Source organism: Rhyacophila brunnea, unplaced genomic scaffold (assembly GCF_057557595.1).
Source record: "Rhyacophila brunnea isolate RB1 unplaced genomic scaffold, BYU_Rbru_1.0 scaffold_13, whole genome shotgun sequence".
Lineage (NCBI taxonomy): Eukaryota > Metazoa > Arthropoda > Insecta > Trichoptera > Rhyacophilidae > Rhyacophila > Rhyacophila brunnea.
Genome location: NW_028232785.1, coordinates 22,311,121 through 22,325,046, shown reverse-complemented (window position 1 = coordinate 22,325,046; position 13,926 = coordinate 22,311,121). Strand labels below are relative to the sequence as shown.

At 34.3% G+C, this 13,926-nt stretch overlaps 1 protein-coding gene across 1 annotated transcript; it reads left to right on the top strand.

Annotated features, from left to right (window-relative positions):
• The first annotated feature begins 7,155 nt into the window (after positions 1–7,155).
• LOC147076934 (uncharacterized) lies at positions 7,156–13,759 on the top strand. Its single transcript, XM_085940947.1, has 4 exons — positions 7,156–7,336; positions 8,642–8,782; positions 10,980–11,135; positions 13,514–13,759. Exons 1-4 carry the CDS (start codon positions 7,202–7,204, stop codon positions 13,757–13,759), a joined length of 678 nt encoding a protein of 225 aa, XP_085797073.1. The 5' UTR covers positions 7,156–7,201.
• Positions 13,760–13,926: the final 167 nt, after the last annotated feature.

Genomic DNA, 13,926 nt, shown 5'->3' with positions numbered 1-13,926 from the left:
GCTGTTACTCGTGTGTATCGTCGGGTAACATAAAATTGCATAAAATGACTTATTCTTTGTGAAATCAATTTAAATGTGACGTATGCAACAGTCGTGTGCATTATCAGTTATGAAATTGCATAAAATGACGTATTCTGGAGAAAACCCATTCAAGTGTGTGAGGTGAGGCAAAATCAGTTATGAAGAGACATCAAATAACTCATTCTGGTAAAGCTATAAATAAATGTCAAGTTTCTAATTACTCATGTTAGTCGTCAGGTTGCAATAAATTGCAAAATGACACATTATGGTTAAAAACATTTAAATGCATTAAATGTACCTAGTAGCTCATGAAAGCAGTTTTGTTACATGAGGAGACATAAAATCACTCATTCTGTTGAGCAGACATTTAAATGTCATAATGCAATTATTTCTTGTGTGTAAATGAACAATGAAATCGTCGGTCCCAATTAAAAAAGTCGGATCTGCAAAATGCTACTTTTCAGTACGAGCAATCAAAGATATTTTTATCCGTTAAATATCCGTAAAATCGCCAATTTATGAAATATTGTTACCAAATTTGGCAAAAACACTTATTTTTAGGTGGTTCAAATATATATATTACAATTTTTGAGAATTACTTATAAAAACTCGAGAAAAGTCACATGCGACATTTTTAACTGGAATAAATTAAGTAATTTTGTCAGAAGTGTCAGTTATGACAATTTTAATGGGACTATGTTAAAATTAATATGTCGAATGTGTCAATTCCGACTATTTTAACTGGAATTTGATAAAAATTTTATGTCGGATCTGTCGAATAAAGCAATTCCAAGTACTTAATTTAAAGAATGTATGTATAAAATCGAAATCACAGATAGATATAAAAGTAGCTACTTACAAAAAAGAAAACATAATCATAAATTTGACATTGTAAACATAAAAAATATACCTCATAATCATAAAAACTGGTCATTGTTGTAGCTTTATAAAACTCCTATATATTTAAATATTTTTTTTAACTTAAAAATCCCCAAAAACTATAGTTAGTAATAGTTAACTTTGTTTTTTGTCACTATTACTATCAATGATATCCTCCGCTTGTATTTTTAAGAATCTTTCAATATGGGCGAGCTCCATGTAAAAGTTGTGATATTTTTCTGGAATAAGATTACTCTTACACATATCTTGCAAATTTTCATACTTATAGTAACTGACAGGAAGTGAGCCATCATAAGCTTCCTTCAGATTTTCAAGAGAATTTGATCTGAAGGAAGCTTGTGAAGTGTTTCGTGTTGCACATCTTAGCACAACTATAGCTTTTACAGGTTCACTTAAATCATATTTATACTCAATCGTGTCGCATTGTTGTGCATTTACCTTTAGTTCTGTTACACGAGTCAATTACATAAATTCACGAAGTATTTTTTGTCCAATTTTTGTTTGCGAGTAATGATTTAAAATCCTATAGGTACATCATTGTAAAGACTTTCTTTACTATGTATGGTTCACTTTCAGCTTTTGTCCAACGGATTAAGCAATACCTACCACTTCTTAGGAACATACAAACATTTTGCGATCACTAGCTCTTTCAATGGTTGAGTGGACGCTATCATTCTCATTCTGAGTGTGGTCCTTTTCCATAAATCTATGAGTAATGGTGACATTGAACTTCTTGACTGCAAGCATATAATGGGTAAATACGATGCGGTTTCTATTTTGACCACCACAATTATTGTCGGACCAAAATTTAAATTCTTTTACACCGATAAATAATGCGGTTCTTTTATAAAATTGTACAGACAACTTACTAGAAACCTCATTTGCTCCCCGTTTTGCAACTCCTTCGTGCCACATATAAAAAGTTCCGATTTTCATTGCCATATTATACACAGTAACATTCAAAGTTGGTAATTTTCGTTTGTAATAAAAAATACGTCATACTTCCCCATGAAGAGTCGTTAGTACTTTTTGAAAGTCAAATATAACAATTACAATACTTTTACTCTGTAAAGCCTCGTTTTTATCTTCATTTTTAAGTGTGCGATGTGCCTTCCTAAGGGCTAAATGTTTGCCCTGTCTTTTTTTATCTTCGTCTGTTGGACCGGTTTTGATCGAAAATGCATGACAAAGGCAATTTTTTTTGGCCGGTGAAATGCTATATTGAACTTTTCATTTACAATATTTCTGTATTACCCTTTGGTTTGTGACTTGTTAGAATATTTATTCAGATCAAACCACTCGCGATATAAATTGAACATTCAAGAGTCACTTACAGTTTTTTAGAATCTTTTCGAATATAGTGCGATTCTACCAGAGGAAAACAGTTTACGTGATCGCATATGCTTTTCACCACCGTTATCTATGACGGTTTTTATGGTCGTATTTTCCACGTTGATCAGGCTCAATATTATTATCTCCATCATATTTCTTCCAAGCAGTGCTTATAATAGTACGTTTTCCAGATGAAATAGTATTCAGAAACATAGTCTTACAAAATATTTCTTTTTCTTATCCTCAATAGGCACATAATAAACAAATGTATTTCAACGATCATGCTTGGTGACTACAGTTTTTTGACGACGCTTCAGAATTTTCTCGGTATATTTTACGTCTAGAGACCAAAATTTGTGAAAAATGTGTAAGCGTTGCTCTTCAGAAAAAAAATCATAGCACTTCAGTCGGCATTTTGGCATGGATTCTTCAAACATTTTTCACTAGCTGAAAAATAAAAATAGTCATTCTTAACGATATACTAAACAAAATAATGAAGAATAATATGTAAATTAGCCATTTTATATATATTACCCGTAACCCTCAGAAGCTAGCTTAAACATTTTAATAAAAAAATAATTTAATCAAGGAACATTGTCGGTACTACAATAATTTTAAAACACCAGTCCCATTAAAACTGTCGGTTCTACCACTTAACACAAAACAGAATTGTTGATGTACAGTGAAAATAGTCGGTTGTACCACTTATGACATTAGGCATAAAGTTTTGTCCAATTAAAAACGTCGGATGTCCCACATCGGACAGAGATCTTATTAAAATGTAGGTTAAAATAGTCATATCTTCCACAACCGACATTATTACTTGGAAACACCTAGTTGTGAACTATGTTAAGTAAATATAAAAATATGACAATTATAAAATATCCACTTATTTAATTTTATAAGAATGCCACTTAAAAATAATATTTTAGTAAAATTTTACTTAACCTACCTTTTCTGTCAGAATGACCGTTGAGATTTGAATTTTCAGTGTTCATTTCTTTCTTTTTCTCCGGAAATTTGTCACTATAATTTGAGCCTATAGCATTTTTAAATATCCTTTGTGACCTATTGCTTGCTATGATGAATAAAAATACGGATTATAGAAACTTTTCTAAACTTTTATAAAAATATCCGTCTGTCCGGTGAACATAGCAGCAACTGTCAGATCTGACGCATCTTGCTCACCCTCGCCCAGCCAACAATGTCGGTTGGTAAGAACCGACATTGTTATTCGGACACTGTTGGTAGATCTGTCATTTTTAACTTGAGTATCTCGGAATTTTTCAAACAAACAAAAAAAACTGTGATTGTGGTATAAATATTTAAAGTGTTTAAATAACTTTTACGTAATAATCCGAAAATGACAAAAATTCAGATCCGACTTTTTTAATTGGGACCGACGAAATCACAAAAAATGATTCATTCTTGAGAAAAGCCATTTAACTAATATGATATTAACTATAACTAATGTGACCAGACGTCCCGTTTTCAGGCGGCGTGTCCCAGTGTCCCCGAACGCAGGTTCGGGAGGCCAAAATGTCCCATTTTCGAAAAAAAAGAAACTTGTGACCAGGTTACATAAATATTACCTATTCACTTACACATTACAAATTCACAGATACAGGGAGTGTCTGAATGGAACACTGGGAATGTTTCAACCGAATTTCATTGGGTGGAGTGTTTCAAACACTTTCGCGCCAATAATTTGGATCACAAAAATTTTCGTATAATTATTGAATATATTTTATATCTGCCCGGCACTAATGCACCAGTAGAAAGCGTCTTCTCTCTTATGAATAAGTTGTAGACGAGTGAAAAAACATAGTTGAATGTAGTAATGTTAATTATAAAAGTAAATTCGAAAAAATCCAGTCTAGAATTTCATTCGTTTTTGAAATCAACACCAGATATGCCTACTAAATTTGTTCTTTTGAAAATATAACATCAGATAAATTTTCATGTTTTACTTTTCATTAATAAATAAAATAATATGTACTATTAAAAAATATATAAGAACTCAAGCTTTGTATGTGCCTACTCAAACATACCTACCAATAATCTTTAGATAAATAAATGCAATAGGTAACCTAATATGACATGAAAAAACATTACTATCTTGTCAATTGTCTTGTGTGAAAGTATGAGGCGCCTGAAATGGATAAGTACCTACCTTTTTTCGGTGTCCCGCTTTGGGGGAAAAAATAAATAGCCACTTTATGTATAACCTTAGGTCACATGAAATCCCCCAATGGTTTATACTGGAAAAAAACCATTTAAATTTGATGCATTGAATTACTAACGGGTATTCCCAGGTAGCGTGAAATAAATAAATTGACTCATTCTGGTGAAAACCCTTTTAAATATCGTCGCCTTAGGATAGGTTTATCGAAAACTAAATTATGTGAAATGTAAAGGAGAGGACGAAAAGGTTCATTACCTTATATTTCAATGCTTGTATATCAGCTTTCATGTGTATTTATAATATTCAAAATAGTTTGTATTTATTTAACAGCAGATTCTGTATTTTAGCAGCGATTGTTGATATCCATAAAATATTACAATGAGTTGACTTTAATATTATATACTCCAGAAAGTATTTTAGTTGTCGGTCATTCAAATTCATTTAAATACCAACGGAGTTTTGTCGGAGGAAAATTGCGACTCTCAGTCTTGTGCATACGGCCCTCCAAAATTTATCTCTAGATCCGGAGGTTAATGCTGATTTCAGTCCTGACAAGTGGTCTTTTGAAATATTCACACATAGTATATAAGACCAGCCACCACCATAGTATATAAGATCCGGTCTTTTCGTACCCTAGAGGGGCCGTTTGCTGAAGGCAGACAGTTCTGTCGGTGTTAGTAACTAATCAAAAAGTGATCGGGAAAAAACCGAAGACTCACCTGCTTTTCAGAAGCATCTTAGCACAGGTGAACTATTGGAAATTTTGTAATAAAAATAATCATCGCCGACGAAACCCCAATAACAATACCATGGATTGTCCTCATTGGATAGGAAAGGGACAGAGCTGTCGATGTGCTTATTGTAGTATGGCTGGAGAGCCAAATCGCACATCTTATTTTTGTAAGCAATGTAATGTACAGCTTTTCATTATTATGTTTTTGAATAATATCTCATAAATAGATGTATTTTTTTTAATTGAATTGTAACTTGTCTAATGATTAAATATATTATAATATGTACAACCATTATTTATTTGTTTTATTTGAAAAGAAATATATCAAATAAATCAACAAAAACACCTCATCGGACACATCGGCATTGGGTATTCATATAGATGACGCCGCTTTGACTGACTACCTTAATGCCGCAATCTGATTTAATCCTAATGATTTTGTCACCTTGGAATGAAGTTGCTATGCAGGTATATATTGATCAATATCAACACCATGGCCCCCACAAGGCTGACAGGGCTCTAGCCTGGGGAGCCGGGCTCAGGAGGGGACCGTCGAGGCGAGACGACCAGATAAATAAGATAAACACACTTATATAGAAAAAAACGTCGCATGCGGCGCTATTTTCCTTCAGACATATTATTATTCAATGAATCAATACTCGACATCTCCATAATTAAAATGGGTGTAAAAACACTAAACATACACATTAATTTAACCGCGTACACCATTTGGAAAACGCTACTGTAGAGCGTCACATTGCCTTTATCATTAGCGATAGGAAGGGGGCCCGCCAAAGATCCTAGCCTGGGGCCCCCCTTCACGGTGTGGGGCCCATGATCAACACTGTAATAATAATTCTGGTTGTGTTGTAGTGATTATTGGAATTTCCTACTGGAATAAATTAGAAGTAAGTCGTGTTTCCTGCCAAAGTATCGTCAGGCGTCAAAACAACACTAGCTAATAGTAATGGATGTTTCCCTGCTATATCCAGTTTCCTATTCGAATAAATTAAAGCTATGTCTCGTGTCTTGCCAAAACTATCAAACATCTGGCGAATAGTAATCATGTTTACTGACACCTGAATTATTGTTATTTTACTATAGATATTAACCAAAATCAATTGTTTCGTAAATGTATCTAGGTAGGTATGCATGCATTTGTTTATTTTTAAGATGCCTTATCAAAACAATTCTTTACTCACACGTATTTTGTGATTATTTTAGGTACATGTTCTTCCTATCATTTTAGTTATGAACTTAGAAATTAAATGAATAAACAAACTAGCATTTATAATAATCACTGCCAGAGCCGAGGTAACTAGTCAAATGATGTACCAATGTGGCGTCAGGCCGTGGACGATTGTTGTTGTTGATTTTACAGAAGCTTTGACTGCGACTCGCTGTCATTTCGCCTCTTCTCATCTAAAAGATTCGTCGACCAGGCCCTCACTTCAATCCTGTTAGCACTTTACAATTCTGCCAAGCTCTTCCATCCTACCCACCGCAAGGGCACCTTTCAATTCGTCGACATTCTCAAATATATATCCGCAATTCCCAGAGGGTCAAGTTGTTCTTTCCACGAGACTGAGTGATAATTTTTCCGATTTTACGAACAGGAACGGCGCTCCGGTCCATTTCGAGCCCTGGTTGAAGATTTAGAGGTAACTTGGCATCACGTCATTTAACGCAGTTTTACGTGATCATTACCTTATCATTAAAAATATATATATTATCACCTACCTACTTATTACTTTTGGCTGTCTTCATAAAATTAATGAGGAAGAATCTGTTCACAACTATTTATATTTTTTTTTTATAATTAAAAGGCTGTTTTGATTCATCAATGATTTATTATTCTGTTTGAGGTAGGTAGGAGTGGTGTCGATATCATATCGGAATAAAAGTAACGATCCAAGTATTGGTGAAAAAGTATTGACAAATCTAGACAGCCCTAGTAAGTCTTAAACGTCACGGATGAGAGCAATTATACCTAGGCCATTGATAATATATTTTTGATTTAAACACGTAAAATGGATGTCAAACGTGAATCAGATGAAGGCAGATCTGTGGCAGAACCGCGGCATTGGTTTGAGGTACCCTTGGAGTCTCCAAATAGTCCAGACGTTAAGAAAGCGAATCCCGACAATGAAAGATGCATATTTGAGGTTAGTTTTACTGAACTGGTAATAGATTAAAAAAAAGCCCATCTAATGGCTGTTACTTAAATTTACGAATGTTTGGGTGAAAAAAAAACAGCTCCACTATTTATAATGGGTTAAAATCATTTTACATTGCTGAAGTATGCCTACTTCATCGCATCTATTCGATACACAAGCTGCTATCGAGGGTAGTTTATCATATTTATCTAGGTATTGAGTCTTATAATTAATTGTTAGAATAAATAAACCTTCAAAACTGTATCTCGCTCTAAAAGTTAACACAGCTAAGAGAGGTGTTGTTAAAACATAACACTTTTTGACAGTTCAGACGGTTGACATAATGGAAACTTGTAGGTAGGTACGTAGTATGCAGTTTGACGAATCACACTTCACAGGGAAACGTTGTATAGGAAATACATGGCCGTTTAGACCGTCCAACCTCTTTGGGTCGTATAGTAAATAGGTTCTGACTTAATTCATGTCTAAATAAAACACGGCTCTTGTCGGTTTACACTTTCCAGGAAGCCAGCAGCAAACAAATTTTGAAAATAGCCGATATGTATAATGTGTATAATAGCCGTCTCTCACATCTAAACTCGCTCGTCTGCCGCACAGCCATAAATCAAACCTTATAGGAACGTCGATCCGATGTCGCATTAGAAGACCGCGCACATCTACTTAGCGACAATCGCATGTAACCTATTGAAACGTATATATATTTGGATGCGGCGACCGGCGAGCAGGTATAGGAATGACCAATTCGTAGTTGTTCGTATGCATTCTGTCGTCTTCGACTCGCAGTCCGAGAGGCGTGCGATCTGTTGATAGCAGCACTAGAATTTTTTTTTAAACTAAAAAGACGCATTCGACCAATCAACGTATGTTTGTGAATAACGATGACGTCACATTGACGTATTCAACACGTTGGAGACGAGACGAGTTTTGATGTGCGAGCCGGCCAACGGTCACAGTGAAACCGGCAAACCAGCAATCCTTAGCATTGCTTTGGGGTGACTTATTATAAAGGGCGACGAATTAAGGAACGATTATAGGTACTTTTGAGAAATACTTATATATTGTTTTTATTTTTAGAATCCTCCAGTCAGCGAGATATTTATCAAATCTGAGAATATTTTTCAACTTGTTGAAGAATTCTTTGAAGATTCGAAGCGCGAGATCATTAATGAAAACCCCCAACCTGGAAGTTCTTGCTCCGAGTTCATTATGAATTAATAACCTTTCTGAAGATTTAAGCTCACATTGACTTGATCATTGTATTCGTTATCTGATAATAAAATATTTTTTTTTCAGAACCTTCCAGTCGAGTCGTATATCAAATCTGAAGTACCTGAAATCAAAGAAGAGGATTTTAATGACTCAACGTATCAGTTCAGCAATGAAAATCCCCAACCTGGAAGTTCATACACAGTATATAATGGACCAATCGATCAAGTAAGTGTTTTTTTTTACCACACTAATTTTTGCGGAAATAGTTTATTATTTGAATTTCTTCTATCGCACACTCAAATTTTGCTACAAACGATGGCAGCACCGCCGAGTGGTGTGCAAATGCATAATATCTGTACCTCAGAGGCAGACGGATGCAAGTGCCAAATACCCAATTGTTCAGGAGAGCCAAAAAACAATTTTTATTTTAAACGAATGTTCATAACTTCTAAGAAAATATACATATAATGATCATTATTTTTTTTATTCTAATTCAATTAAAGTACTTCTGGAATATGTAAGAATGAAATAAATATAATACAATTTTATATCTAAAAAAATAAAATAAAAAACGTAGTGTGGATTTGCATCCTTCTGCCTCTAAAGATATTTTGTTAAATGTTGATTTTTATCTTATTTACCTAGCCAAAATAAAACAAATTATAAGTTAAAAAAAATTATAGGTATAAATATAACAAAGCAAAACACATTTTTTTTTTAAATTTTATTATGTATTCATCATCATCACCAGCCTGAATCTATTCACTGCTGGATGAAGGCCTCGCTAATCTCCAAGTTGATTCCACTTCTCTCGTCCCTGTGCGTTGCGTTGCCAAGTTTTTCCGCAGAACTTTATCATTTCATCGATCCAGCGGCCTCTAGATCTACCTTGCGGATGTTTTGTACCTCTTGGATACCACTGGATGAATAAATTTGTCCAACGATTGTTCTTTCTTCGACTTATGCGTCCAGCCCATTTCCATTTGAGGTTTTTAGCAAACTGTATCCCATCATTAATCCTTGTCTGTTCCCTTATCCACTCATTCTTCTTTTTGTCAATTTGCAAACCACTATTTATTGTCATCGGGAAAGCGCAGATGACTCACGTATTCTCCATTTATGGGGGCCCGCGTCATTCCTGTCAAGTTCTCCAAATAAGTCTTCAAGTGTAGCTGTAAATAGTTTAGGTGAGATTGTATCACCTTGTCGGACTCCTTTGCTGATACAAAATGCGCGATGGTTTATGGAGATGTTGTTGCGCTACTGTATATATTATTGAAAATATTTATATAGCGCCCGGGGATTCCTTGATTTCTGAGTGCATCGAGTATTGAAAATTTCTTAATAGAATCGAACCCTTTCTCATAGTCTATAAGACCCATGGATAGCGGCAGCTTATATTCCTGTTACCGCTCTGATTTCTCTGATGACTTTGATATGGTCCATAGTGCTGTATCCTCCTCAAAAGCTCGTTCTCCTGGCTGGTTCTGGTCTAATACATATTGCAGACGGTTTGAGAGAATTTTATCTTAGTGGATTATTGGATTTGCATCCTTCTGCCTCTAAGGTAGGTATGGCACTTGCATCTTTATTCTATGCATATCTTGGACTAGGACTACCATCTCTCTGCCTCTAATAAATAAAGCCTTTAGCATGACGAATCTTAAAAAAAAATCATTTTCCCCAAAAATGGAGTTGCATCCGTCTGCCTCTGAGGTACAGATATTATCTATGGAACGTATGGTCTATCTATGATTTTATTTTCAGTTGGTGACTTATGTCTAGTGTGCTTACTGCATGTATAAAGTGTGTCTTAACCTGCCTATGTCTTGATTATTACTGTTGTGTATTTGGTGCAAGATGTGCCTATGTCATTCCTATTTTCCTCATTTCCCAGTATTTTCAAAAAAAAAAAAAAAAACTGTGATTATTCGCCTTGAGCTTGTCAATTTATATTTTTTTTAACCAGATGTGTATTAAAAAAGTTGATATTATTAATTGTTGACGAGAAATAAACAGTCTCTTGTAATGAACAATAATTGACGAGTTTACCTTTGGTGAGTGTACACGGCGCCTGAAGATGCCGAAAGGCGAAACCCGGGTCGCAAAAAACGACATTAATGGAATACTACAGATCTTGAATCCGTTAGAATTTAAATTCAAATTCCATCAAGCACCTTCACTCGATAGTATTAATATAATAATTGATATATATGACACAGGCACTTCCTACATTATGCCTCAGATATTATCACTGATTTTGATAAATATAGCAATTCATACGAAAGAAAAGCTGAGTCTAATCAGTTTAGAGGCCAAAACGATGGCAACACTGATGATTTTATTTCCAGTTGGCGACATTGTCATTGTTTTCGCTTTGTAATGCATGGGAATAAAAATTAATCATTTCCGTGTTAAATAGGTACGTAAAATGGATGTCAAAGCCGAACCAGATGTAAGCGAATCAGACGCGGAAGGGGAGAATAGATGCAATGTAGCCGGAGAGCGCCCAAACAGTCCGGACACCAGCATTTATATGAAACAAGAGATTCCCGACACTGATAATCTCGTATTTCAGGTTAGTTTTGTCCAATACCTACTTATATCTATGATAGGATTCAAAGGAAAGTTGCTCTATTGTAGGCGTGTCCAATGGTTGCGGAATCGATTTTAGTCGACCTCGCCATATGCCCGTAAAATTGTGTCTTGAAAATCTAACAACCTTATTTTAATTATTAAAATATAATTTTAACGGCCCACATGCTCAGCGTACGTCAAAATGGAGCTTTTATGCTATTTTCGAAGCATGATCCTGGACATTCCTTAAACGTTGTAGATAATCTAATTACATAATTTTGAAGCCTTATTATCGAAACTGTATTTTTCTTTGAAAACCTTTATCGAGCTATTTCTCATATATTATGTTAATTTTCCCCTGAAATTCAAGATTTAAACTATTTAAATTAAAAGGCGTCCATCATCACTGTCTGGAATCTAATTTTTACTTACTTTTGTACCACTGTAATCGCTGGTTAAGGACATTCTGATTGATCTGTAGGCAATTGTGGTTTAAGACTTAAAACCACATTCCTTGATACTTTAAAGCATTTTATGATCATATTTGCAACGGAAAAAACATTAAAAACCCCGTGAGAGCGGTCCACGAACAAAAATACTCTTCGTGCATGTAATAAACGTCTTATTCTTACCTTCCTCATACGCGGCTTTCTCGTCTGGTTGTCAATCGTTTCTCAGCTGAATTCGGTCGAAAAATATAGGGGGACTTTCTGATCGTATGTCTCACGTTTTCTCTCACGTTAAGCTTGCTTCTAGAATTAATTTGTATGGAAAAGTTCCTGAAAATTGAATACATAGAAGACTACGGACAATAATTCTACTCAACTTTTGATGACACACGTTGTAAAAGAGTGACTATAAAATTGGTTTTTTGCTATAAATTGCTGTCCTGTAGTCAACTCTGTTTATATTTTTATGAGTCAGTTCAATAATGATTCCGGCATGTGTGGTGGACATAAATTTACTGTCCCAATTAAGCGACGTAGATTACGATTAGTTCGTTGCTTTGGTTTTTGTTCCTTGAGATTTGGCCTTGATAAGCCGGTGCGCCAAATATACAGTTCTGCCTTTAATATTTATGTAAGTATTTGAAAGAGTTTATTATATTAAATATAAATTATTTTTTTGTCAAAATTTCTATACGAGCCATTTTGTGTGTGAGAGGGAAAACGAATCAAGTGTGTGAAAAATTATGTTATATTATGATCACATAAATAAATGATTTCCGCATGTATACCCTTTTGGGCGGACAAGCAAATGTATATGCTTCCTGCGGATATTTGGTGAACATTACTATTTATTTTAGATTCGTCATTATAAGTGGTTTTAAAAAGTAGGATTTTTAAACTGGATAATGCGAGTAGATGGATCAAATGATACAAATCCTGAGACTTTAAATACACTAATGGATGATCAGAACTTGCTTGAAATATGAAAACTCATGACATACCTACCCAAAAAATCGTCTTATGAAACGCGTATTTTACATCATATAACAATAGTAGGCATAGGTACAATATAGTCACAAGTAGGGAATCCAATCCCGAGCCAAAACCTTGATCCCGGGATTTCGGAATTACAATTTGACGATCCCGGAATATGCTTTTTGTTTAATAGTTAATTTAGAAAATTATATACACAAATAACATAGATAAAATCGGTCAAAAATAATCTAGTATGATTTATACTCTTTAAAACATTTATTTTGTAATATTGTGCAACTTCAATCTTGGTGTACTTGCCAGACCCAGGTTTCGAACCTGGATCCCACGGCGTTATATGATACTATTAGGATCGGACATGGTCGAAAGAAAAAATAAGTTAAATCTTGGAAAAAAGTAGGTTTAATGGAGTGAATAATATTTTTATAAAAATAATAATGTAAAAGTAAAAAGTTTTATTTATTTATGAAAAAATAACATGATGTATTTATATGTTATTAAAAGTATTTTTTCTGTTATATTTTCATTTTTATTTTATTTTTCATAAAAATTGAAAAAAATAATCAATCCCGAAAGTTTTGGGATTATGTTTACCAATCCCGGGATTTATAGGTATCGAAAATAGTTCGGGATCCCAAAATTCCGAGATTCGGGATCCTGGGATTGGAATCCCTAGTCACAAAATACCCAATCTGCAATGCGACTTTTCAGGCATTTGCACTTGAGGGTGCAACTCTCTTCCGCAAAGGTCGAATTATATTTTCCTTAGCACGATGTGGATGGTATAATCGTGACTTTCACCATTTCTATTTGCCGACATTCTATTATCAAAGTTTTCTAGTGTAACGTTTGGTCTCAAGTCTTCAAATGGTGTTATTTTATAATTATAATATCGTCGCACCAACTGATTACTGTTTGAAAATGTTTTTTTTTTTAGTTTGTCCCCGGAAACTCAGTAACGACCAGCATTGCGAGTCTCAAATTGTTGTCGGAGAATACTGATATCCAAGATCCTTGGGAAGACCTACAGATCGAAAAACATGATAATAAGAAAGATGTCATGGAATACAATGAAAGGTTTAGAGATATAAACGTAATCTGTCGCACTGCTAGAGGTGATATTTCTCAATCGAATGTGAAAATCCCTGAACTATTAGAGGCTGTTATAGAATTGGAAAAATAATCGTTTTATAAAAAAAATTTCGTGTGTAGTATATGTTTTGATTTTTTTCAATCGTTCGACCAAATGAAATTTCACAAATCATTACATGAAAACACATTAGCGAAAATGAGTAATTCCGAATCAAGGCTGTTTAAATGTGTTAAAAGTAATTACTCATGGAAACGATT

Coding starts and splice junctions, on each gene's coding strand:
- LOC147076934 (XM_085940947.1), top strand. CDS start 7,202: ATGGATGTCAAACGTGAATCAGATGAAGGCAGATCTGTGGCAGAACCG. Junction 8,783..10,979: donor ATAATGGACCAATCGATCAA/GTAAGTGTTTTT, acceptor CGTGTTAAATAG/GTACGTAAAATGGATGTCAA. Junction 11,136..13,513: donor CTGATAATCTCGTATTTCAG/GTTAGTTTTGTC, acceptor TTTTTTTTTTAG/TTTGTCCCCGGAAACTCAGT.